Source organism: Ailuropoda melanoleuca, chromosome 4 (assembly GCF_002007445.2).
Source record: "Ailuropoda melanoleuca isolate Jingjing chromosome 4, ASM200744v2, whole genome shotgun sequence".
Classification (NCBI taxonomy): Eukaryota; Metazoa; Chordata; class Mammalia; order Carnivora; family Ursidae; genus Ailuropoda; species Ailuropoda melanoleuca.
In genome coordinates, this window is record NC_048221.1 from 100,580,800 (window position 1) to 100,606,441 (window position 25,642).

Sequence of the window (25,642 nt, forward strand, 5' to 3'; positions counted from 1 at the left end):
TCCCCATTGAAAATGATATTTGCTGTAGGCTTTTCATAGATGGTTTTTATGAAATTGAGGAATGTACCCCCATCCCTACACTCTGAAGGGTTTTAATCAGGAAAGGGTGCTGTATTTTGCCAAATGATTTTTTTGCATCAATTGAAAGGATCATATGGTTCTTCTCTCTTCTCTTATTAATGTGATCTATCACACTGATCAATTTGCGAATGTTAAACCACCCTTGCATCCCAGGGATGAATCCCACATGGTTGTGATGGATAATCCTTTTAATGTATTGTTGGATCCTATTAGCTAGGATCTTGTTGAGAATTTTGGCATCCATATTTATCAGAGATATCAGTCTGTAATTCTCCTTTTTGATGGGGTCTTTGCCTGGTGTGGGGATCAAGGTAATACTGGCCTCATAGAATGAGTTTCGTAGTTTTCCTTCTGTCTATTTTTTGAAACAGCTTCAGGAGAACAGGTATTATTTCTTCTTTGAATGTTTGGTAGAATTCCCCGGGGAATCCATCGGGCCCTGAAGTCTTGTTTTTGGGAAGGCTTTTGATCACTGCTTCAATCTCTTCATGATTAATCGGTCTGTTTAAATAATCAATTTCTTCCTGTTTCAGTCTTGGTAGTTTGTGGGTTTCAAGGAAGGCATCTATTTCTTCCGGGTTGTTTAATTTATTGGCATATTGTTGTTGATAATAGTTTATAATGATTGTTTCTATTTCCTTGGTGTCAGTATTGATCTCTCCCCTTTCATTCATAATTTTATCAATTTGGGTCCTTTCTCTATTCTTTTGACTAAGTCTGGCCAGTGGCTTATCAATCTTATTTATTCTTTCAAAGAACCAGCTTCTAGTTTTGTTGATCTGCTCTACTGTGGTCCTGGTTTCTAATTCATTGATCTCTCCTGTAATCTTGATCAACTGCCTTCTCATGCGTGGGTTAGGCCTGTTCTTCTGTTCCAGCTCCAGCTTCTTAAGGTGAGAAAATAAAGACTTCAACTTAGATTTTTTTTCTAATCCATTGAGTGAGGCTTGGATGGCCATGTATTTTCCCCTTGGGACCGCCTTTGCCGTTTCCCATAGGTTTTGGACTGATGTGTGTTCGTTCTCATTGGTTTCCATAATTTGCTTAAGTTCTTTAATTCCCTGGTTTACCCAATCACTCTTGAGCAGGATAGTTCTTAGTTTCCAAGTGTCTGAGTTTCTTCCATATTTTTCCTTGCGATTGAGTTCCAGTTTCAAAGCATTGTGGTCTGAGAATATGCAGGGAATAATCTCAGTCTTTTGGTATTGGTTGAGACCTGTTTTGTGACCCAATATATGGTTTATTCTGGAGAAAGTTCCATGTGCATTCAAAAAGAATGAGTATTCTGTTGTTCTCGGGTGTAGTGTTCAGTACATATCTATGAGGTCCATCTGGTACAGTATGTCATTCAAAGCTCTTGTTTCTTTGTTGATTTTCTGCTTAGGTGATCTGTCTGTTGCTGAGAGCAGAGTATTGAGTTCCCCTACTGTTATCATATTATTATCTATATGTCTCTTTATTCTGGTTAAGAGTTGGCTTGTGTATCTAGCTGCTACCCTGTTGGGGGCATAGATATTTATAATTGTTAGATCTTCTTGTTAGATACACCCTTTAAGAATAATATAGTGTCCTTCTGTATCTCTAACTACAGTCGTTAGTTAAAAATCTAATCTGTCCGATATAAGAATTGCTACCCCAGCTTTCTTTTCAGGTCCATTGGCATGAAAAATGGTTCTCCATCCCTTCGCTTTCAGTCTGGATGTATCGTTAGGTTCAAAATGAGTCTCTTGTAGACAGCATATGGATGGGTCATGTTTTTGTATCCAATCTGCAACCCTGTGGGGTTTATGGGAGCATTTAGGCCATTCACATTGAGAGTGATTATTGAGAGATATGATTTTAATGATGTCATGATGCCTGTGAAGTCTTTGTAAGTCTTTGTTTCTACAGATTGTAAATTTCTGTTCTGTATCACTCTTGGGGTCTTTTTACTTCTATAGAACCCTCCTTAATATTTCTTGTAGGCCTGGCTTGGTGGTCACATATTCTTTCAGTTTCTGCCAGTCTTGGAAGGTCCTTGTCTTTCCATCCATCTGAATGACAGCCTTGCTGGAGAAAGGATGCTTTGCTGCATGTTCTTCTCACTTAGTTTTCTGAATATGTCTTGCTAGCTTTTTCTGGCTTGCCAGGTCTCTGTAGACAGGTCCGATGTTATTCTGATGTTCCTCCCTCTATATGTGAGGATTCTCTTCCCCCTTGCCACTTTCAAGATTTTATCCTTGGATCTAAGATTTGCGAATTGTACTATTATGTGACATGGCGTTGGTCTGTTCTCATTGATCTTGGGAGGGGTCCTCTCTGCCTCTTGGACATGAATGCTTGTTTCCATCACCAGATTAGGGAAGTTCTGAGCTAAAATTTGTTCAAATATCTCTTCTAGACCTCTGTCTTTCTCCACCCCTTTGGGGATGCCAATGATTCTGACACTGGAACATTTCATTGAGTCAGTAATCTCCCATATTCTACATTCTTGAAATTGGATTTTTTTAAGGCAAGTTCCCACTTTTTCCTTCTTTTCTATTATCTCATCTTCCAACTCACTAATTCATTCTTCCGCCTCATTTACCCTGGCCATCAGAGCATCCAGTTTAGACTGCATTTGATTCATAGCATTCTTAATTTCTGCCAGATTTGCTCTCATTTCCACCCTTAGAGATTCTACATTCTTGTTAGTATTTTCGATAATATTTTTTTCAAGCCTACACATCATCTTGACCATTGTTACTCTGAACTTCATTTCTGACAATTTGGTTATATCCATATCCATTAGTTCTGCAGTAAAGGCCACAGTCTCTGTTTCTTTCCTTTGTTGGGGTTCCTCCGCCTTGGCATTCTGATGAGGAGTGGTGGTGGGGATGTACAGATCCCAAATTATTGACCAGGACCCAAGCAATGTGCATTTGTTTCATAGGGACCTTAGGGATGTGGGTTTCTTGTTTTTGCAGCCTGTCTTCTGGGGGAGGGGCCTGCCGCACTGATACTCAGGTAACCTTCTTTGGGTAGAGTTGCCCTAACCCCTGCGAGGGGGGATGGGGATGGGCACAATGTGAACCATTATTTCCGGGCTTTTGTTCTCTGGTGGCTTTCCCTGGTGGGTTTTTGTGACTCTTCTGAGAGTCAGAGCAACAGTGGCCGTATCCAAGCCTCTGTCTCAGAACAGAGAGATCTCAGTCCGCTCCCCACTGAGCTTTCCTGGCCACTCTAACTCTGTTTCTGTTGGTGCTGCTAAAAACTCTGCAGCGTCCCGGGTTGTACGCCCCACAGCCTCTCTCCCAGCCCTCGCTCCCAGAGCCAGCAGGTCTCTGCCCTTTGTGCTTCTAACACCGCCAGCCGCCCAGTTCCCGCATGCGCTCCTGAGCTCCCGGTTTCAGTGTGGTTCGCGTGCACTCTGGAGCTCCAGTTTTCCGTCTGGTTGCGTGTGCGCTCCCAAGTTCCTGGTTTCAGTCTAGTCCGAGTGTGTGCTCTGGAGCTCTGGTTTTCAGTCTGGTCACATGCGTGCTACCGAGCTCCCGGTTTCAGTCTGGTTTTCTGGCTGCTACCGGTCCGTGAGTCTGGCCTGCTCCCCAGTGCAAGTGGCTACTGCTTCCCGTTGCCCCAGTGCAGCAGCTCCCTCCCTCTTCCATTTATCTTCTGATATCTGTGCGCGGATTCACGGCTCCCCACTTCGTACCTCATTACTCAGCGCTGGAGATGTTTATTTGTAGAGATCCAGATGTATCCTCCTATGTCTCAGACTGATTTCATGGGTGTTCAGGATGGCCTGGGAGATATCCAGCTTGATTCAGGGGATCAGCTGAAAAAGGGTCCCCTACTCCTCCACCATCTTTTTCCTCTTCAAAATCCGTATACTTTAAATGTCATGGAGATTCTGTGATAGGAAGTAACTTCTAATAGCTTATACCACAAGGTGAGCATATATCTTTTCATATATTTTATAAGAAAACACATAAGCCATATTTATGCTTACTCTATAATTGTTAAATGAATAAACGAGGTTATCAAGGAATAATTCAAAGAAAATGTCATTTTGACTAGTTGGCAGTTATTAAAACCTAATGTAAGATTTCTCTGGAGAAGCTTCATGTTATCAAATATATTACTATTTGAGCTTATAACTTTCTCCTGTCTTAAGTTAGACAGGTTTTCTTCTTTTAGGAATTTTTCATTTATTTTCATTTGCTCCTGGAATAAATAACTTGTTTTTGATAATTTTGTTTTCAAATATTTTGTCTCAGAAAACTCTTGTTTTTTTTAAGCTACAGCAGTCATCACAGCCATCTCTTACTGTAGCTGAGAACTTATGATGAATGAAGGACTTCAGAGAGATGCAGTGGTAGAATTCACAAAGACTATACTACTCACATCTGCAAGGTGCACAAACCCAGCAAAACAAGGCTCAAGTTGCCATTTTTATTTCCAGCTCTTGGTTCAGTTTTATTGCTTTTCTGGAGAGCTCCAATGATTGATTCATAGCATCCACATCTGTATAATCTTACTTTTCCAAGTTCTTTGTGATTGCACAATAGAGGAGATTGCCTTCTAGCCAAGAGTCAGGTCCTTAATTCATCAATAAGCTATTTTTGATGACTAGTAGTATGGCATGGCATTCAAAATAGGAGAAAGTGGCCACCTGTTAGAAGTCATTGTTTCACCTCTCTCACTTTTTTTTTCACATCAAGTAGACTAATGTTTCTGAAAGTAAGGTCCATAACCTTATGTATATCATAATTTTGTGTGATAAATGTAGAATTCCCTAGCCCAGACCTACCCGAGCAGAAACATTGTAAGATCTATAAATTTGTCTTCTATCAGGCATGTTGGTGATTTTTAGACATGATCAAGCCTAAGAATTGTTGTCCTAAAATTCAGTGTTTCTCAAATTTTAATGTGCATATAAATTATTTAGGGATCTTGTTAAAATGCGGATTCTCTTTTAGTAGGTCTGGAGTGGGACCTAAAATTCTACATTTCTAACTAGCCTCAGGTGGCAGGGATGTCTCCAGAGTTCTCTTTTAATTGGGTAAAGCTTAGACATGCTACTCTTGCTGGTTCTTGGCAGATGTGACAGAGTTGATAAGATAAAGTGTCTTGGTGCCCTGACTATGGTCTGTTGTTTTGGAAAGAAGGAAGTATTCCACGTCTATTGAGCTTTTAGATCATGGAAGCATAGAACTGATCAAGTAGAGATCATGAAGACACATGGTCAGATAAACAAATTGTCTTACAATTGAACATATTGCAAGAAAAAGTAAAGAATGAAATGATATTTGCCACTGCATTATTGCTATTACTCAGGAATGGAGGGTCAACTTTGAGGACATTAGATGTTGATTAGCCTGTCTATACCATTAGATTAGCCAGTCTATACCAGCCTGGCTCTCATGGTTTTATACTCAGATTATACCTTCAATGCATCCGAAAACAGTGTTGCACCGTCCTCTGGCTATTGCTAATGTTTTCCATTGGTCAGGGTCCATTGGGACCATCATTGTGTTAAGATTTTAGGACCTTTGACCACCATACCTTCATCTATGTGCTGAAGTATTCTTCTCTTCTCTAATGAGAGGCAGGGACATTGAAGAAATACTGGAGGTAGAACTAGAGAATTGTTAGTATCCTTCTAAGCTAAGGTTGAAGAGCCTATGGAAAGGGGCATATGAAAGATTAAGAGAGAAGCTGGCATGGTTAATGAAACAGAGTTCTGGAGGATGTGTTCAGAAGACCAGTTAAAATAGTGATGGTAGTAGAGTGCCTTTCTTAGTATAGGAGGGAGGGAGATGAAGATAGGTACAGAGAGAGGTAAGTTTGATGATAATGTCCTTTTTAAAGCTATAGGATTTTGGAGAAGATTACTGCTAAGAGAATTAGCCAAGAGACATTTCCCAAAGGAAGGAAAATTGAGTCAATAGCCCTAAATGTGGCAGAGTGGTATGATGTGATAAAAAATAATTAGATTTTGGCAACTTATTGATTACTTTAGTGAGAGATCAGTTTTAAGAGGACTTTGCTACAGGAGGTGTGGGAATAAAAGCAAAATTTAGTGGGCTGAGAAATGAATAGAAAGAGAAAAATGAACACTTTAAATATATGCTAAAAAAATTGGCAGTGACTAATACAATCTAAACTCTTTGGCTTGGCTTCCGTCAAAGTTTGTTCCACCACATCTTTCTAACTTTACTTCCTGTATCATTCATATGCAGCCTTTTCCCAAGTAGGTCTGGTCTCCTTACTGCCTTGGAAACATTATTTCAATTCTATATGCGTCAATATTCATGCTATTACGCCTAGTCTCTGTTGCTGGATGGAACTCTTTTCTCTTTTCTTTTTTTTTCTCTTCTCTTCTCTTCTCTTCTCTTCTATTCTCTTCTCTTCTCTTCTCTTTCCTTTTCCCGTTTCCTTCCTTCCTTCCTTCCTTCCTTCCTTCCTTCCTTCCTTCCTTCCTTCTTTCCTTCTACTGCACAAAAGATGGACTCACAAATTGTTAGAAAGGAAAGAAGAGATTTGGATCTTATATGACTCTAGGCTTGGGTGCAAGTTGGTGCAGGCATTAAAGAGTGACTGGTTAGGGTAGCAGGAAACATAACATTCAACCAGGAATTTCCACAGAATAGCCATCTCTTAAAAGACTGCCCTAGACACTTAATAGTCTGTAAGTACTGTCTACCGAAGACCTAGTGCCAGTCTGAATATTGAACCTTAGGCATAGATACCTGTAGCCTCAGAGATCACTGAGCTGCCTCTTTGACTACCACCTTTTGATCAGAATGTGTCCCTGCTGCTCTGACCTCTCCAAGGCATCCAGTCATGGATTCCATTACATTCTTACATGGAAGCCCCATGCATTGTTGGCTAGCATTGATAGTTTGGATACTCCCTAACTTACTGGAGAGGTGGTAGATGTATCTGTGAGACTAAGTATTGATTGTCTTCATTAAAAACTTTCTGATTCTTGCTCATCAGTATATCTCAGTTCTTCATGACTAAGCAACAAATTCCTTTATTCTTCTTTATTTTACTCATAGAGGAATATAGTTTTATGGAAACCCTAAGCTCTCTCATTTTGTTAGTTATAATAAATTTAGGACACTTTTGTCCATCCTTCACACTCAACTGATACAAAGATCCCTGATATGTTTATTCAGCTTGAGACCCTTGAATACATCAGATGTTATAACTCATTGCAGAAAGGTAGGGAAAAACCACTGGTTAATGTTTCCCTAACATTGATAAGTACATTATTACATTAAGATATCTAAATAATGGCATTGAATGTAAAGATAACAGTAGGATACTGATAACACATGTAGAAAATATTGAGACAAATATGAAGAATAAACATATTTTAAGATTATTTTATCCTTTAACAGCCTCTCATTCAGTTAGACAGTAAAACTAGAAGAAACTACTGAGTTCTAAAGTTCCCAAGATATAGCATCGGGCACAGGAATAATTTAGCCTTTAGTTTTTCTTGAGCCATATGAATTTTTTTTTTAAAGATTTTATTTATTTATTCGACAGAGATAGAGACAGCCAGCGAGAGAGGGAACAGAAGCAGGGGGAGTGGGAGAGGAAGAAGCAGGCTCATAGCAGAGGAGCCTGATGTGGGGCTCTATCCCATAACACCGGGATCACGCCCTGAGCCGAAGGCAGACGCCCAACCGCTGTGCCACCCAGGCGCCCCATTGAGCCATATGAATTTAAGGAAGTTATTTTTCCTACCTATGATGCATCATCTGTAAAATACCAGAATAGAACCAACGTAAATGGGCATTACCTTTCACAATTTTAAGTGTAAATGTAGGTATAGGTCAAGAAGAATAAAAATATGTAACATCAAGGTGAAAATGACAGCTTCAAGTGGGAGAAAAGGAAAATGTGTAATAGTGTAGAGTGCTGTAGATTCTTACTGGAGGATAGGAGAATGTGCTCATCTAGCAGAGGGGGATTGAATCAGGGAATGCATAGTGTGGCTAGCCTGAGAATTCCCAAGAGTAGTTTATCCTTAAAAGGATAGCCTCCACCTTCTCATGTACTGTTAGACTTAAACTGCTTCTGTTGTTTCCATTCCAAACATGTGATACACTGGCCAAGATGTGAGCAGCAAGAGTCCTGCACCCTAAATGACCTTGCTCCAATTTACTAAAAGCCTTTTGACTTTGCAATTGGAAAGGGAAATGAACTGAATGAAGAGAAATTGTCTTGGCTTTCTTGCTAATTTACTGTGTAACTATCTGGAATGCTACTTGTAGAATAATATGGGAAGAAATGACATCTTAAGATTTTTGTCTTCCCATCCAAGAATATGGTATGTCTCACTATTATTCAAGTTACCTTTTATGTTCTTCATTAAAATTTTTATCTTTTTCTCCATCTACTTTTTATGTTATGGTTATCTCTGATAATATCAATTTATGGTTATTATGAATAGGATATTTAAAACTACATTTAAAAAAAGATTTATTTATTTATTTATTTATTTGAGAGAGAGAGCTTGTGCAAGTGGGGGGGGGAGAGAAGAGGGAGAAAATATTCAAGCCAACTCCCGCTGAGTGCAGAACCCTCACAGAGTTCTATCCTACCACCAATGAAGCCATGACCTGAGCTGAAACCAAGGGTCAGACACTTAACTAAGCCAACCAGGCTCCTCTAAAACTACATTTTTTTACTGGTCAGTTCTGTTATGTTAGATTTTTTATTGTTTATCCAGTATTTAGCCACCTTGTTCTTTGCTCTTATAGTAATTCTATTAGTTTGTTTTTGAATTCTTTTGCATTTTATTGGTATGGTCATATTCTGTAGAGGTAATAGCATAATTTACTGTTTTCCTGTCTAACATTTATATCTTTTTTTTTAATCCAATTTGTTGACACTGTCCTCTAATAAAACACTGAATAACAATGGTGAGGGTTGACAATTGTTTCTTTATTCTAAACTGATTAAGACATGAGCATTTATGGTGCCCTACCACACCCTCTATTTTTCTCTTTCATCCCATCATGGTCTTCCACTCATGAGTAAAGGAACGCTTCAACTAAAAGAGGACTGAGCTGATTTGCTTCATTTGTATGTAAACACATTTTTCTTAGGAACTTCCTGTTTAAATAGTCCATGGCTTTTTCTTTTTTCCATATAAGTAACACTTTATACTTGTTATTGTGAGCATACCTAAACTATGTTTATACAGTAATCCAGCATGAGATAGCAGAAAAATTGAAATGTGTTTACCATTACAGAAAATGAATGGATGATATAGTCATTTTGCTATTTTGACAGCTTCACTATCAGCTTCTAATCCCCCAAGTTGTCAATATACCCAAAGTTAACAGCTCCTCCCCCTCTCTGTTGTTTCTAATTTGAGAAGACTAAAATAATAGATCACAAAACTTTTCAGAATTGCAAATAAAATGAGAATAAATGAGATATCAGTGAAAATAGAGTATTTGTCTCTGATAATGAGCCTAGCATAAATCAAGATTTTTAAGGTGTTTGCAGTATTTGCTTAGGGGGCTTTTGTGCTTATTTCCAGGTATTGGCTGTTTGGGGGAGTTGAGGTTCCTGGAAGAGTAGTGTGTTAATGTGTTACAGTATATCCTTATTAGGGAGAACACTCCTGGGGCACCTGGGTGGCTCAGATGGTTGTGTCTGCCTTGGGCTCAGGTCATGATCCCAGGGTCCTGGGATCACAGACTGCTTCTCCCTCTTCTTCTGCCTTCTGCTCCCCCTGCTTATACTCTCTCTCTCTGTCAAATAAATAAAATCTTAAAAAAAAAAAGAGAGAACACTTTTGTACTTTAAGAAAGTTACTTTTATGACATGCTGTCTTTCTTCTGATGGTTGCCTCATTGTGGGTGGAACTGAAAAGACTAATGTGTTATGGGCTACATACAAATCTCACAGCTAACTACCGTTATCCGACAGTCTTAGTCTTAATGATGTTACTTTTTTTTTTTTTTTTTTTGGTCTAGTGTTTGTACTTAAATGTCCTTACAGAGTCGTTCTTTAATTCACTGTATCTAATTATTTAGCAATCAAAAGAGAGCTAAGTATGACAGCTCCCAGTGTTACATTCCCTACCTCTTAAGTATCGGTTCTGCTTGAATTCATCATCTTAGTTCACATTTATTCAATACTTTTTTCCTTCTGGTGTTATCACTTGCCCTATAAACTGACTGGACATCAATTGTGACTTTGACCAATCACTTTGCTCTTGGATTTAGAGTAAAATAGCAGAAACAACAGCATTTGGAACTTTCCTGTGGACTAGGTTTCTTGATAATCTCCAATGAAATCCTGAGTCTGCTAATCAGAGCAAATGTCAGTGAAAATAAACCACAGCAGCCATATTCTTATGAAGCTGGTAAAAAATATGGAGGCCACGATGACTCGCAACTTTTGCTGATCAGAATACGAAACCATTTTTTTTTCATTTCACTCTCAAACTTCTCACTGGTAGAAAATAAGGGATCAGAAATCTATAGGAGATAAGTTGTTTGAAAGATCCTAACAGCTTCGTTAGCAAATTAAATAGCTCTAGTTATGGTGCTAAACGGAGTTTGGCAGTTGAGATGTGTACACAAATTATGATACTTGGAAGAGAAGTGGCAATGAAAATCTAATTTCAAGTCTGGAAATTTTAGCTGGTTAACCAAATGTTGAGACTGAATCATTCGGTTCCCTCAGATCAAATTTACCATTTTGTTTTTATAAGATGAAATCAGAAATAGCAATGCTCTTCAGAAGTCCTTGGAAAGTGACCTGTAAAGTATGGGTATTGATGGCCCATCCTTTATTAACTGTTCTTTCACCTCTTTCCTGACTCTGGGGTCCCAGGACAGGCTGTTGGTTCTCCTGAGTCAGTGCTCAGAGGCAATTCCAATTTTCCTTTCCTTTCCTCCCCAAAGCTGGTTACTCCAGTGTGCACTGTCTTTATCCATCCATGAAAGCACAACCTCCAGTGAACTGGAAACTAAGCTACCAGTGGGTCTGCTTCTTCAACTCATTTACATACTTTTTTCTTCCTCTATGAAATAAATGGCTGTTTATGTATATGCTAACCCATATACGTCCCCATTTTCCTTAAGATTAAGTTATGGGATGTGCATTCATGATTTAATAAACAAGGGCTGTTTTAAAATGATGAGATGATAATGTGTTTTTTTCTAGACAATTGTGCAGATTAGTTTGACAGTTTTTCTTTCATTTTCAAGGTGACGACCCTTGTCAACACAAGCAACAAAGGCCCATCTGGTAAAAAGAAAGGGAGGTCAAAGAAAGCCCATGTACTGGCTGCATCCGTAGAGCAAGCCACTCAAAACTTCCTGGATAAGGGTGAACAGATCGCTAAGGAGAGTCAAGATCTCAAAGAAGAACTGGTCGCTGCGGTAGAGGATGTACGCAAACAAGGTAGGAAGAATATTGTTCACGAGGGTATATATTGATGTGCATACAATGGATTTATCTCTAGAATCAATGCATATTTGCTCAAAGAAGTCGTTTTATTTTTTCCTCAGTTTCTGTGCTTGTCATTTTTAATATTTCCTGGAATTAGGTGCATAGACAAATAGAGATATTTGTAGTTGTGACAGTACAGTACAGCTCCGAAAGCTTTATGTCTGCTGTTACTTCCCAAATTGCAAATTGTTTTCTCTTGGTAGTTGAATGCAGACTCTTGTGTCAAACTGAGGCTCCAGGGAGGACAGCATGAAAGTAGCTCATACTTACAGAGTCACTGAGCACCCAGGCTTTTAAAGAGGAGGGAGGAGATGATTGTAAAGCAGTGTAATGAAATTATTGTTGCTCTGCATGATTTTCAAATTTATATCTTCAGTTCACAGCTAGTTAGCTATCTATGGATCAGTTAATTATATAGCTAGCTAGTTAGCTATTTTGTAACTTTTTAGCATACTTAAAATTTTTAACTGTGGTAAAATACACATTACATAAAATGTATAATTTTAACCTTTTTCTAAGTGTATAATTCAGTCGAGTTAAGTATATTCACATTGTCGAGTAGCCAATCTCCAGAACTTTTTCATCCTGTAATACTGAAACTCTATACCTACAAAACAATTCCTCATTTTCCCATTTCCCTAACCCCTGGCAACCACTCTTGTACTTTTTTCTTTTCTGTGACTTTAACTAACCTGGATACCTTATATAAGTGGGGTCATATAGTATTCCTTTGTGACTGGCTTTTTTCACTTAGCGTAATGTCCTCATGGTTCATCTGTGCTGGAGCATGGGTCAGAATTTCCTTCATTTTTAGGACTGAAACTATTCTAGCGTATGTGTATACCACATTTTCTTTGTCCCTTCATCCATTGATGGACACGTGTTTCTTCACCTTTTGGCTATTGTGAATAATTCTTCTATGAACATGAATATACAAATATCTCTTTATTTCAGTTCCTTTGGGTATATACCTAGAGGTGGAATTACTGGATGATATGGTAATTCTATTTTTAATTTTTTGAGGAAACTCCATACTGTTTTCCATAGCAACTGTACCATTTTACACTTCCACCAACAGTGCACAAGGGTTGCAATTGATCCATATCCTTGCCAACACTTGTTTTCTTTTCCTTTTTATCATAGTCATCATAATGGGTGTAGGGTGATAGCTCATTGTGCTTTCAATTAGCATTTCTCTAATGATTAGTTATATTCAGCATCTTTTCACATGCTTTTTGGCCATTTGTGTCTTCTTTGGAGAAATGTGTATTCATGTCCTTTGCCCATTTTTAAATCAGGTTGTGTTGTTGAGTTGTGAGCGTCCTTTATATACTTTGGATATAAACCCCTTATGTGATATTGTTTTGCAAACATGTTCTCCCTTTCTGTAGGTTTCCTTTTCACTCTGTTGATTTGTTCTTTGATACACAGAAGTTTTTAATTTTGGTGCAGTTCTATTCAGAATTTTTGGTTGAAAATGCTAAGGCACTATGAAATCAGGACAGATTACCCCCCAGCCTGGCTTCCCTGCTGCATTTCCTATTTCAGTAAAAGCCGCGCCTATGTATCCAGTTGCACATTGCAGAAATCTTGGTATCGTTCTTGTTATTTTTCTCTCCTTCCAAATACAGTCTATTACAAAGTCCCATAGATTTTTAACTCCAAAATATCTCTTAAGTGGACCAATTCCTGTCTTTATTCGAAAGTACCACATTTTTCCTGCCCCTGAGCTTCAGTTCACACTGTCTTCTTTTACGTAGTTAAGGATCACTCATTCTGTGAATCCCAGCTCAAAGAAAACCTTCCCAGGGAAGCCTTTCCTGACACTCCTGTCATACTTTTTCATGGCTTTTTCCCTTATCACTTTGTATAGGAGATGTTAATATTTGTGGGGTAACCTGATTGATAACTTTCTACCCTGCCGCTCTATAAATTAGTAAAGATAGAGACCAGATCATGTCTCTTTTGCTGATCCGTGATTTGCAGTTCTTAGCAGTCATAAAACTTCAATGAATATTTGTTGAATAAATGAAGGAATAGAGGAATAAGTGTTCTATCACTTTTCTTCTTACGAACCTACCACTTTTCAAATTCACAGATGGATATTTAGTCCCTGGAAGTACCAACCCTCCTTCTCCACCAACAGCCATCATGCTTCATGCTGCCATCTTCTCCCCCATCTTCTCTCCCCTGAAAGTTAATTTCACTTATATTACCCTAATATAAATTGTTATGTAATTTGAAATGTTAAATTTTACATACTTCATCTAACGTGGATGGAGTATATTTGTATACATGTTTTAACAACATGAAATCTTCCAAATTTTCAAGTGCTGTTGAAGACTGCTATTCCTTCTGAATTGCAAATGTACACTGTTTGTTTTCATGCATATGTAGTTTTTTTTCTTTCTTTTTTAGGGTGACTGCCATATAATAAATTGCATACATTTAAAGTGCACAATTTTATAAGCTTTGACAAATGTATACACTCTAAAACCATCACCCCACTCAGGGTAGTGAACCTATCTCTAGTGAAGAGGGCTTTGACTGGCCCCTAGGATGCTTTCTCAAAGCATTTCTCTTTTATGGTGATATATTTTCCCTTTTGATTTTTTCGACAATCTTTTAGCTTTCCCTTACTTTTTCCTCACAATTTAGTTTTCACACATTATGTAGAAATTAATATTTCAGTTTTTAAAGCTTACATAAGGAACGCCATTTTTTTTTGGACATGATACAATAACCAACATAGTTCTTGGCCAGCCTGTCCGGGGACATGAGAGTGAGATTTTTTTTTTAAAGATTTTATTTATTCATTTGAGAGAGAGAGAGAGACAGAGAGAGCACAAACATAGGGAGAAGGAGAGGAAGAAGCAGGCTCTCCGCTGAGCTGGGAGCCTGACATGGGGCTCGATCGATCCCAGGACCCCAAGATCATGACCTGAGCTGAAGGCAGATGCTCAAACATCTGAGCCACCCAGGTGCCCCAGGAGTGAGATTTTTTAAAGGTGCTAGCTTAGGACAGCTTACAAAGGTCACTCTTATGGAGGATATTTTAAACTTTCTCTATATTATCCACTTCTTATTATAGAAAAATTGTGCATCAGAAATGATGCCTATGTGTAAACTGTATGCATGCTCAACTAGCGGGGTGCCTGGGTAGCTCAGCCAGTTAAGTGTCTGCTTTCGATCATGATCCCAGGGTCCTGGGATGGAGCCCTGCATCGCCTCGGGCTCCCTGCTCAGCAGGGAGTCTGCTTCTCCCTCTCCCTCTGCCACTCTCTCTCTCTTTCAAATAAATAAATAAAATCTTTAAACAAAATAAAATAAAAGTTCAACTATCACATGTCCCTTTTGCTGAACATTGTCTAATTTAAGGAAACATTGCTATAGTCTGCAGAATAACAAACATTCTATGGGCAAAAGCTTTGGAAATTTTCCTTGTCTGTTTCTCTCGTCAAATATCTTTCACTCTCAAATAGAGTTCAGATGTCTGTCATATGTGAGAGATGCCTCTTGTCTCTGACAACAAAGTCCTCAAGCTCTCCTTTGTGTCTGTGCCAATGGGCTCTCCTAAGCCCATCCAGTTTTGCCCAGTTTTCCTATTGGCCCATACCCAGATTTTATTCACACATGAGAGCCTGGGTTGATTTTTGGAAAGAGATTGGGAGAGTGAGGGGAACACTTAAAGATTAGAACAGGATTATTTAGTTATTGGAAACTTTGAAACTTAGTATCTTTCCTTCCATCATAGAGATCTACTTTCTTACCTGTAAGATGATATTCAGAAATTATGGGAATGCTACCATCAAGAAATATCCTCTTATAAAGTGGCCCTAGTATCTATATATGCTCACTTATCAAATAATGTGTAGTTTAGAACTGAATCTATGAGAGGCTATCTTTTACTATTGAGTTGTTTTTGCTTTTTTAAATCAAATGATCAGAAGTGTTGCCACTTTTTTTTTTATTATGATATGTTAGTGACCATACAGTACATCATTAGTTTTTGATGTAATGCTCCATGATTCATTTTTTGCATATAACACCCAGTGCTCTACGCAATACGTGCCCTCCTTAATACCCATCACTGGGCTAGCCCATCCCCTCAGTCCCTTGCCTCTAAAACCCTCAGATGTTTCCCGGAGTCCATAGTCTCTCGTGGTTCATTTCCCCCTCTGTTTACCCCCCCTTCATTTTTCCCTTCCTTCTCTTACCGATCTCCCTGCTATTCCTAAATAATTTTCAGAGTCAATGCCTGAAGTTTTAATATTGTACAACTCCATTTTCAGACTTTTAATACAAAACCATTTCTTATTAGGGGTTTTTTGAGTTTTCACAGCGTTCATGATTATAATCACTATAATATGGCAAGATTATATATGAAATTATCTATTTATGCTATTATTGTTTCTAGGCTAGGCTTAGTGTTGTTTGAATTTCTTTTTCATTTGAAAAATGTTATTATCTCTTTTAAACCTAGGCTGTATGCCAGATTCTTAAAAGTGCTCAGTAAGAGGGGTGACAATATTTTTAACCTAGAATATTCCAGTAGAAGATCTTCCTGTGCTTTTAAGTTCTAACCTGCAAAAAGAAGTTTTTGAGTACAAATATAATAGAATTTCTGTTAAAAACAAGTAACAAAAACAAATCATCAAAATATATATTTAAGAAGATAAATCATTGTACTTAAAATTTAGAGCTCTGATATTTAGACTTAGGTAAAGATGGGGTAATTGGTCAGGGGTGTGTGTGTGTGTGTGTGTGTGTGTGTCTGTTTTATCATAGCTAAAGTAAAAGTTGTTAAAAATGTTATATAGATGTGAGACTATATTTATTAATTATAATTTATCAAATCTATCTGACAACCTACCTATGGCAGTAGCTCTCTTTCCAATCACTGAGCAGTCCTGGGCCTTCCAGGCAGGGTGCTGGAGAGCTGAATCAGCCTTTAGTAGTCTCCCAGAAGGGTACTGAGTAGCTCAGTGTGGCTTGGAGTTGGTGATAGTTGTGTGTAGTCCTAGAAAACTGTGATTTAATAGTTGTGCAGCCAGTGAACCATACGTAGAAAAGCTCCTAGTAAGGAATGCAAAGGAAATTATTCCGATCATGTCTTTATATTGAAGCTCTGGGCCAAAGAAACCTTGGGACAGAGAATGCCAAAACATTTTTAATGTTTACCATCAAGATCTTTCTGGATTGGAAACTCTGAACTATGGACTAGTCTGGGTTTCTTAAATTTCAGTGAATATTAATATCGCCTGGAAAGCTTTTGAAACTCTTGATGTTTAAGCCTTAACCCTGATCAATTAAGTTAGAAACTGTGGAGTAGGACCCAGGCATCAAAGTTTTTAAAGTTCCCCAGGTTATTAACTTCTTGTCCATTATCTCCACTTTGATGACTCATCAATCCCTGTTAGTCAGGTAGCATTTCACATTAGGTAGCAGATGGCAGTCACTCATTTTAGAGGGCCTATAAGCTGAGAGTTTACATAGAGTTAGAGAGGTGAGATTTACATAGGAGAAACAGCCTGGTATTCTAAGTTAATATATTGTGGATAGACACATTCTGTGCTAAATGATGTCTTATAATGCCTGACCTTCTGTAGGCACTCTGAGAACATGCTTTAAGTATATACTAGGGAACCAAATCTATAGGACACTTAATATTTAAATTGTTGTTGGAAAAGAAAGGTATGAAGCTGGAATTAGCAAGGAAGAAAGTATGTTTAAGCTGAGCATGGATTAAAAATCTGTCAAGGATAGTGGTGTTAGCATTTAAGGTTGAAGCAACCTGGGGGCACCTGGGTAGTGCAGTCGTTAAGCGTCTTCCTTTGGCTCAGGTTGTAATCCCAGCATTCTGGGATCGAGCCCCACATCAGGCTCCTCTGCTAGGAGCCTGCTTCTTCCTCTCCCACTCCCCCTGCTTGTGTTCCCTCTTTTGCTGGCTGTCTCTCTCTGTCAAATAAATAAATAAAATCCTTAAAAAAAAAGTTGAAGCAACCTGATTTTTAAAGGTGAAAAGGTAAAAGTGACATTGACAATTGGGGGATGGATAGAAAAGCCTTGATTTGATGAGAAGTTTCATATTCAGGCATAGTTAGAAATCTGGTGAGATGATAAGAAGGGACCACTGTGGGAAGAGTTTAGGAACTAGGCTTCGTATAGGCAACATGATGGAATAAAGATAGGAAGAAAAGAAGGAAGCTAGCTGATTGGCTCCTACCTATTTAAGTGGTACTTTAGAGATTATTTTGGCAACTTCATGGAAAGTTGAAATATTGGACTCAGACTGCTTATGTTTATTGTAATACTGAAGAGAAAACAAAACAAAAATACTTTGAGATTCTAGGATTCAGGTGGTGGTGATAAGAAGAGAAATAAGAAACTAGATAATTACAAGCACTGTGAAAAAGAATAAAATATTTGCCATTTGTTGAAAGGAAGAAACAAAAGTCAATATTAAATTTTTGGCTCTAGACAATTAATTGGGATACCTAAGGAGTGACAGGGATGGGCAGAAATGACTGATCCTATTTTAAACACCAGTGAATGAGAGGAACTTTCTAGCAGAAGGCTAATGCTATGGGAATGGGACTTTGGAGAAACAGAGAAATTTGACATCTTTTGAGTTGATAAATGAAGCTTTCAGAAACAGACCTTTTTTTTTTTTTTTTGAGTACTTGCAGATAGATTTGTAGGGAAGAATAGAGGGATGTGGGTTTAGTTTTGGATGAAATGCTCAATTAGGATTACAAGATGGGGTAGAAATAGAGAGGAGAGGCATGCCCTGAAATATGACCAGAGAACAAAGAGAGTACAGAATCCTGAAATCCAAGGGAATAGAATATTTTGCAAAGGAGACAATGATCAATCTAGACTCTAGAATGCTCTTGCAATTAGGTCAAATTCTTCTGAGATCATGGAGGATAAATAATAAGAAAATGCCTTAGATTTTGCTAGTTTATTTTCAGGAAGCTGAAGGGAGAGAGTAGAGGGTGAAGTAGTGGATATAGTCAAGAAAGTTCACCATAGTCTTCTTTGGCCATCATTGCACTATATACAACATGATGCTTTTGCTTCTGCAAATAGTCTGGTACTCGATTGAGGGACCATATGTTATCATGATTTTATGTATCTCTGGAGCCTGGCACATAGTGAGCACTTATGGCATGACTCCAAAGATTGACACAGTGTGGAAGGAGAAAAATGAAAGAGTGATTGGAGGAAATATTAAAGGCAAGCAAAGAATATGATTTTTTGCTTATTTGCTTATTTTGTTGAGCCCAAATCAGAAGTATCAGAGCATAACCTATGAGAGGAAGCCACTGGTGAGAGCGTTTGTAGATACAAAGGAGAAAGGCTCAGGTTGGTTGCTTGAGATAATGCAGAAGGTATATTTCTTTATAGAGAAAAAAGGAAAAGAGAAAGGTAGGAAGGAGGACAGATATACCCAACAATGGGTTTTATAGAAAAGATTAGAACCAAAGTAGATTGGATGAAACTATCTCAATTATTTTGAACAAAAGAGAAGGTGGTTTTAATGGATCGTGTATACTAATATTTGACCACTGCTGTAGATTTTTTTTAAAAAATGGCTGCTACCAGAATCTCTGTGGGTCTCTCATATGTTTCCAAGGGATTTATTTATTGAATACAACTGATTGTTACTGCAGTTGAAAAGACCAATTTATAACAGGCTTAATTGGCTAAGAATTTTTAAATTTAATCTGTTTATTTGGTATGTACTAGCATCTGCTAGCAATGGGATGCTCACACATTGCCTTTATGAATCGCCCTTGATTTGAAATAGATCCAAAAGCTGCACTTTGGGTGATAGGCAGTCTTCTTCATATTTGTCCAATAAGCAGCTCCATTTAAGAGGTAACACAGCAGTTGCTTCTATGCCATCCCATTTTTATAACTCCACACCCTCTTGAGCCATGGACCAGTTGCTTGGGTTTTCTATCTTCAGTCAACAGCATTCTCTGATTGCCCACTCTCTGTCTAGGAAGTTACAACAAATAAAAACAATTAAGACATGAACTAACCACCAAGATATGCCAGGCCAGGGTAGGAACAGACATGTACATGGCCCTTATCCAACTTTAAGAGAGATCTCATGGAGACAAGAAAGTATAGATAAAAGAGGTAGTTTCTTCATGGAACCATTTTTTTTTTTAAGTCAGATATGGTCAAACTATTCACTGCTCATACAGGGTTTTTGTTTGTTTGTTTTTTTGTTTGGATACAGCCTCAACTATTAAGTGATATATGGTGATATCAACTAGCTCCATCATTAATTTTTTTTTTTTTACCCAATCAATATTTATTGAGTAACTGGGGCCCCTAGGTGGCTCAGTCGGTTAGACATCTGACTTCAGCTCAGGTCATGATCCCTGGGTCCTGGGATCCAGCCCCACGTCAGGCTCCCTACTCAGCAGGGAGTCTGCTTGTCCCTCTGCCCCTTCCCCCTTAAAGATTTTAAAATCTTTAAAAAATTATTTTTTGAGTAAATGATGAGTAATGGACTGACACAGACAGAACGAGGCTGAAAAGAAATAGTAAAGGGAGAAAGGTGTCCCTCACATCTCTGAGGAGAGAAACCTTTTGCCCCCTGATGACTTAGACTTTCTCTTTCCCCACCCCCTTTGTTATTAGGGTGTGATGTTGGTGGAATGAGCTGGTCCAACAGAAACTCTAGTTGTTGTCAACTTTGTGAATTCTCTAGCTAAGATCTGGTCCAAGGCCATTTCCCTGGCCAAAAAGCTCCTTCTGTCAGATAGTCCTGTCCCTCATCCTCCACCTGCCCTATTAATATGTAAAACAACACAGTGTGGGGAGGGGTGAGGGAATGTTCTCTCTGGGAGTGCTGTCCACAGAGGTCAGCTCTCTAAGAAGAAGGAGAGCTGGGGGTATTGCAAGGATTCTGCTACTGCTCTGCTTGTCCTTTTTCTCAGGAGGAGTATCTCCCAAATACCCCTTGCTTTATGCCTCTACTCTTGGTACTCTGAATTTTTGGTCTCCTAGAGATATTGGACTTGCTTTTCTATGCTGTGTGCTGACTCTCCACTGATGCTTGACTATTCTTGTATGAGTGGTATGTTACTGTGTTCTAATGTAGCATCCTATTAGTCATGGGGTGAGATTTCACTCCAGTATGCCTGGAGGGCTAAGGGAACAGGTCTTCACTGAAGGGGTGCACCTTCAGGGAAGAAGAGAACTTCAGGACAGAAAATGAAGACTTGAGAGGCAAATCCTAGGGAAGAGAAACAGAAGGAGAAAGAGCACTCATTTCTCTCTTTGGGTCTTGCTTCCTTGAGGTTGGACTTTGCTGAGTGTAGATCTGCTGCTTTAAAAAATAATGTTATCGGGAATCTTGGGTGGCTCAGTCGGTTAAGCGACCGATTCATGAGTTCAGCTCAGGTCATGATGTTGGGATTGTGAGATTGAGCCCCATGTTGGGCTCCATGCTGGGTGTGCAGTCTGCTTAAGATTCTCTCTATATCCCTCTGCCCCTCCCCTGGCTCACATACTCTCTCGCTCACTCTCTCTCTCAATAATAATAATAATAATAATAATAATAATAATAATAATAATATCAAGTAATATCATAAAGTACATGTTTATTAGATGAAGCAAAAGCAGACCTTGAAGTTGGAATGGGAAGTATCTCTTCAGTCGCAGACTCAGTACAGCTCCGATGATGCCCTGCTGTACCGTGCTGCTCACCGGCCCTCACACGGCATCTCCTCCCTTTCTTCATAGAGACTTCTTTCACAAGTGTTTCTCAAAATGAAGTTCACAGACCACTTGTTTCAGAATCACCTGTGTGAAGATGGGTAATGCCTCTAAAAACTGGAATTCCTGAACCTAGCCACAAACCCAGATTCAATATAGCTGAGCTACCCTTAAAAATTTTATTTTCGCTAGTACCCCAATCTTATGCTTCCAAAGTTTGAGAATCACTAACAGTCTAAGCTTTAGACGTCTTTATGCATGTCATCTTTAATTAGTTTAAGTCTTTTTTCTTTCATTGAAAAGGATGTTATCCAGGAATGTAATTAATTTTCAGAAGCTTTAATATCAGAAGTTAAAAAAAAATAGAAAAAAAACCTAGAGCTACATATAATGACAAAAAAAATTAAAAGACGTTTGATGTGAAAATATCATGAAGAAAAACACATAAATGTGAAAATGCTACACAATTTAAGATTCCTCTTACTGGATATTTTAACATTTGCAGTAGTTTTAACTGTTGCATATTTGGTTAAAAAAAACATATTCGTATGCCATAGTTTTCACTAGTGGAGGGCCCAGGAATGTCCCTTGTCAACTTGAGGCCCCGTGTATGGCTCTTGTTTCAACATATTAGGAGATAATGACAGATTATTCTTTCATCTGACCCCTCTTTCTGGAGCTCTTGGCTTTTGAAAATGCCATAATCTTTCAGGAAGAATAATAAAAGCAATAGCTTCCATTTTTTGGTTGCCACTCCATTTGTAAGATACTTGGCATATATACTTTCAATATTATTTTGTTAGTTACTTGAAGTCTTATTATCCATATTTTACATAAGATGATAGCGATGCTGAAAGATCTCCATGTACATTAATTGACTAGACCAATTAATGCAACAAATTTTTAAGTACTATGTACCTGCCCTATTTTGGGGGCTGGGAATATAGTATACTGAAGAAAGAAAACAGACATTCTCTGCCTATAAATTCTGACAAAAGACAGACAATAATTAAAAAATTTAACAGGCTATAGAAGAGCAATTTAAAAATGAAACAACCAAAGGTATGATGAATGAAAGATAAATTGGTAAGTTGAACTTAAAAACTTTAGCTCTGTGAAAGACAGTGCTAAGAGAATGAAGACAAGCCATAGACAGGAAGAAAATATTTGTAAGTCACATATCTGTTAAAGGACTTATATCAAAAATATATCAAGAACTCCTAAAATTCAACAATAAGAACAAGAATCACTGGATTCAAAAATGACAAAAGACCTGAATAGATATATCACCAAAGAAGATACATAGATGGCAAATAAGCATATGGAAAAAATATTCAGCATCATTTATCTTTAGGGAAGTGCAAATTAAAACAAAGAGATTTTACTGTATACCTACTAGAATCAGTAAAATTCCCCAAGTTGACAATACCAAATGTTGGTGAGGATGAGAAAGAAGAACTCTTATTCATTCAGTTGCAAAATCATACAGCCGCTTTGGAAGACAGTTTGGTAATTTTTTTTTCTAATAAAACTAAAAATAGTGTTACCATACAATCTATAAATCTCAGTCTTTGGTGTTCACCCCACTGTTATGAAAAATCATGTCTGTACAAAATCACCCAACCGTATTGTATTAAAAAAAATCTGTCATTTTAGAATAATTTTAAATTTACAGCAAATTTGCAAAGTCAGTACAGAATATTACCATATACCCTACACCCAGTTTTACCTGTTATTAACATCTAACATCATTATGTTACATTTGAAACAATTAATGAACCAATATTGATACATTATTAATGGAACTGAGCACAATAGTAAAAAAAAAAAAAGCCTAAAACAATCCCCCCAAACCCCCTAACAATGAGCCTTTCTGCTGATGTACTTAGCGAAAACGGCAAGAACAAACATAGTGTGGATGCTGAAATATTCTTGTTCTTACACTGACTTGCAAAGAGTGATAAATTATACATCTGTATGAATAAAATGTGAAATCTAGTTTAGAAGATTGCCAATCCAGGACTATTTCCTTTAATACCCTTTATCAAGATCCTGATTTGTCAGCCTAAGTAAAACTGTTCTTGCCTTTCACAGGGTACATTTAAAGAGGCTTACAGGATATACAAAACATAGTAAGAAAGGAAAAAGAAATCCATGGAAAAGAAGAAAGAAGGGTGAGGTCAGAGACTTGCAAGAAGCCAGGAAAGTGGCTAATGCACATATGAATCAGTGCCCAGGCGTGCTGCGCTGGGTGGACACGTCCGCCCTGGAGTGGGCAAGATGGCAGGAGGAGCATGAAGGGATGTGGGGGCAGTTTTGTAGTGGACCGAGAGCCAAATTCCAGCTCTGCAGTTTTCATGCTGCCTATGCTGTGTGACTTGGGCAAGTTCCTTATTCTCCCTGCACCAGTGTTCACAAGAGTTAAGTAGGGGTAATCATACGTACACTTTGAGGACCGTTGTGGAGCCCAGATGACAGGACGCACGTAAAGTGCTTAGCACCAGACACAGCACTCCGCAGGCTCTAAAACCCTGGTAGTCATTGCCTTTACCATGAATCATTACTGTTACTGTACTTGTTACAACTAGGCAACAAAGTAGGCTCTTAGGCTTTCTAACTGACCAGTTGTAAAGGTCAAGTACTATGATATTTTTAATTACAAAATTAAAAAAAAATCTTTCAGGTAAATCGCCAAGTCACCTCCATTTCATTTGAATTCCACTTATTTTAAGGGAAATTCCTTAAAGCGTCTGATCCCAATCATGCATAAATAGAAATATTCTCCATTTCCACATAATGATAACCTGGTCATCAAGCACTTCCTTTCTAATAGCTAAGTCTGTAATTCAACAAAAAATGCAACTGACATAAACATCTTGAATAACCACAGGATAAGACTGTCCAAGATGAAGCTGATTCACTCATGCATCGTCCCTGACTGTGATCTCTGCCAGCAGCCTGTTGCAGCCAGGCCATCTGCACTAGCACCAGATCCCTCTAAAAGAGACCGAGTGAGCATGCTTTTAGATGGAGTTCTACCTTTTTTTTTTCTTTTTTGAAAGATTTATTTATTTAGTTGAGAGAGAGGAAGAGAGAGAGAGAGAACATGAGCAGCAGGAGGGAGAAGGAGAGAGAATCTCAAGCAGACTCCCTGCTGAGAACGGAGCACACTGCAGGGCAGGATCTCAGGACACTGAGATCATGACCTGAGCTGAAATTAAGAGTTGGCTGCTCAACTGACTGAGCCACCCAGGTGCCCTGGAATTCTATTTTTGAAAAGAAAATAAATGGGCAAGACAAAAAGCTTTTAAAAATCCTGATTCTTGCTAAATGCATGTTAATATGAGGTCCCAGAGGAACAGCCCTGTGGAGTGACAGACAGGCAATATGGAAAAATCAGACCTCACAACAAATTATGGAGATGCCGCCCAAGCACTGAAAGGCCAACCAGACAGACATGTCAGTATTTAGAAGCTGATAACAGACTTCACGTTAAGATAGAGAGAAAAGGGCAGATAGGAAAGGCGGGAGATGAATGACTTCTTTAAACCAAGAGCCAATGCTTGATGCTGTATACCTATTCTTGTGTACCCATGGGTCAAAAAAGAATAAAGAAACCCTTTCTCAAAGTCCCTCCACTGGAGTTCTTGGTCCCTTCTCCCATCAGCTTTTGGAGGACTTGACATGGGTGATCATCTCGCTCTGAAATCATCTGTTTCTTCCTTTCTGCTGGTCTAGTCCAGACAGCATGCGAATGTGTGATATGTTCAAACCAACAGAAAACCTTACCTAATTGCAACCCCCTCCAACAGCTGCCCTCTTTTTCTGCTTCTATTAAACAAAACTTTTCAAAGAATAATTCACATTCACTCCTTCAATCTTCTTACCCCATGGTTACTTTTTTTCCTTTTATTATCAATATAATATGTACAGAACAACATGAGGAGTAACTAGAACACTAGTATGCAGATCCCTCTGCTTAAGAACTCACCCTTGGAAGCTGCTAACTCCTCAGCATTGGTCTGTATTTCCTTCCCTCCCTGAACCCACTGTCCAGCCTTGGCTAGGGAACTGTAAGCCTGAATTTTTATTATGCATGGGAAATATGGGGAAATATCTCCATCATTTTATTATGAAAATGTTCAAACATACAGCAAAGTAAAAACAATTTTTACAGAAAATTCCTGTATCTGCGAAACAACCGCCTAAAACCACCATTCACGTTGTGCTATGCTTACTCTGTCACAAATCTGTTTCCCACGAGTTTTTAAACTGTGTTTTTGTTTTTGTTTTTTGGAGAGAGAGAGAGAGAGAAAGTGAGAGAGAGAGCATGAGTGGGGGTGGGGGACAGGGGGCAAGGTAGAGGGAA

The 25,642-nt window shown here is 38.5% G+C and overlaps 1 protein-coding gene across 1 annotated transcript in view; it reads left to right on the top strand.

Moving 5' to 3' along the window:
* Positions 1-25,642, top strand: part of LOC105241995 (catenin alpha-2) — a 355,800-nt gene that overhangs the window by 220,850 nt on the left and 109,308 nt on the right. Inside the window, exon 3 of the mRNA XM_034657281.1 lies at positions 11,289-11,484. Within this exon, the coding sequence (XP_034513172.1) occupies positions 11,289-11,484 (196 nt within the window). The remainder of the gene's footprint in view (positions 1-11,288; positions 11,485-25,642) is intronic.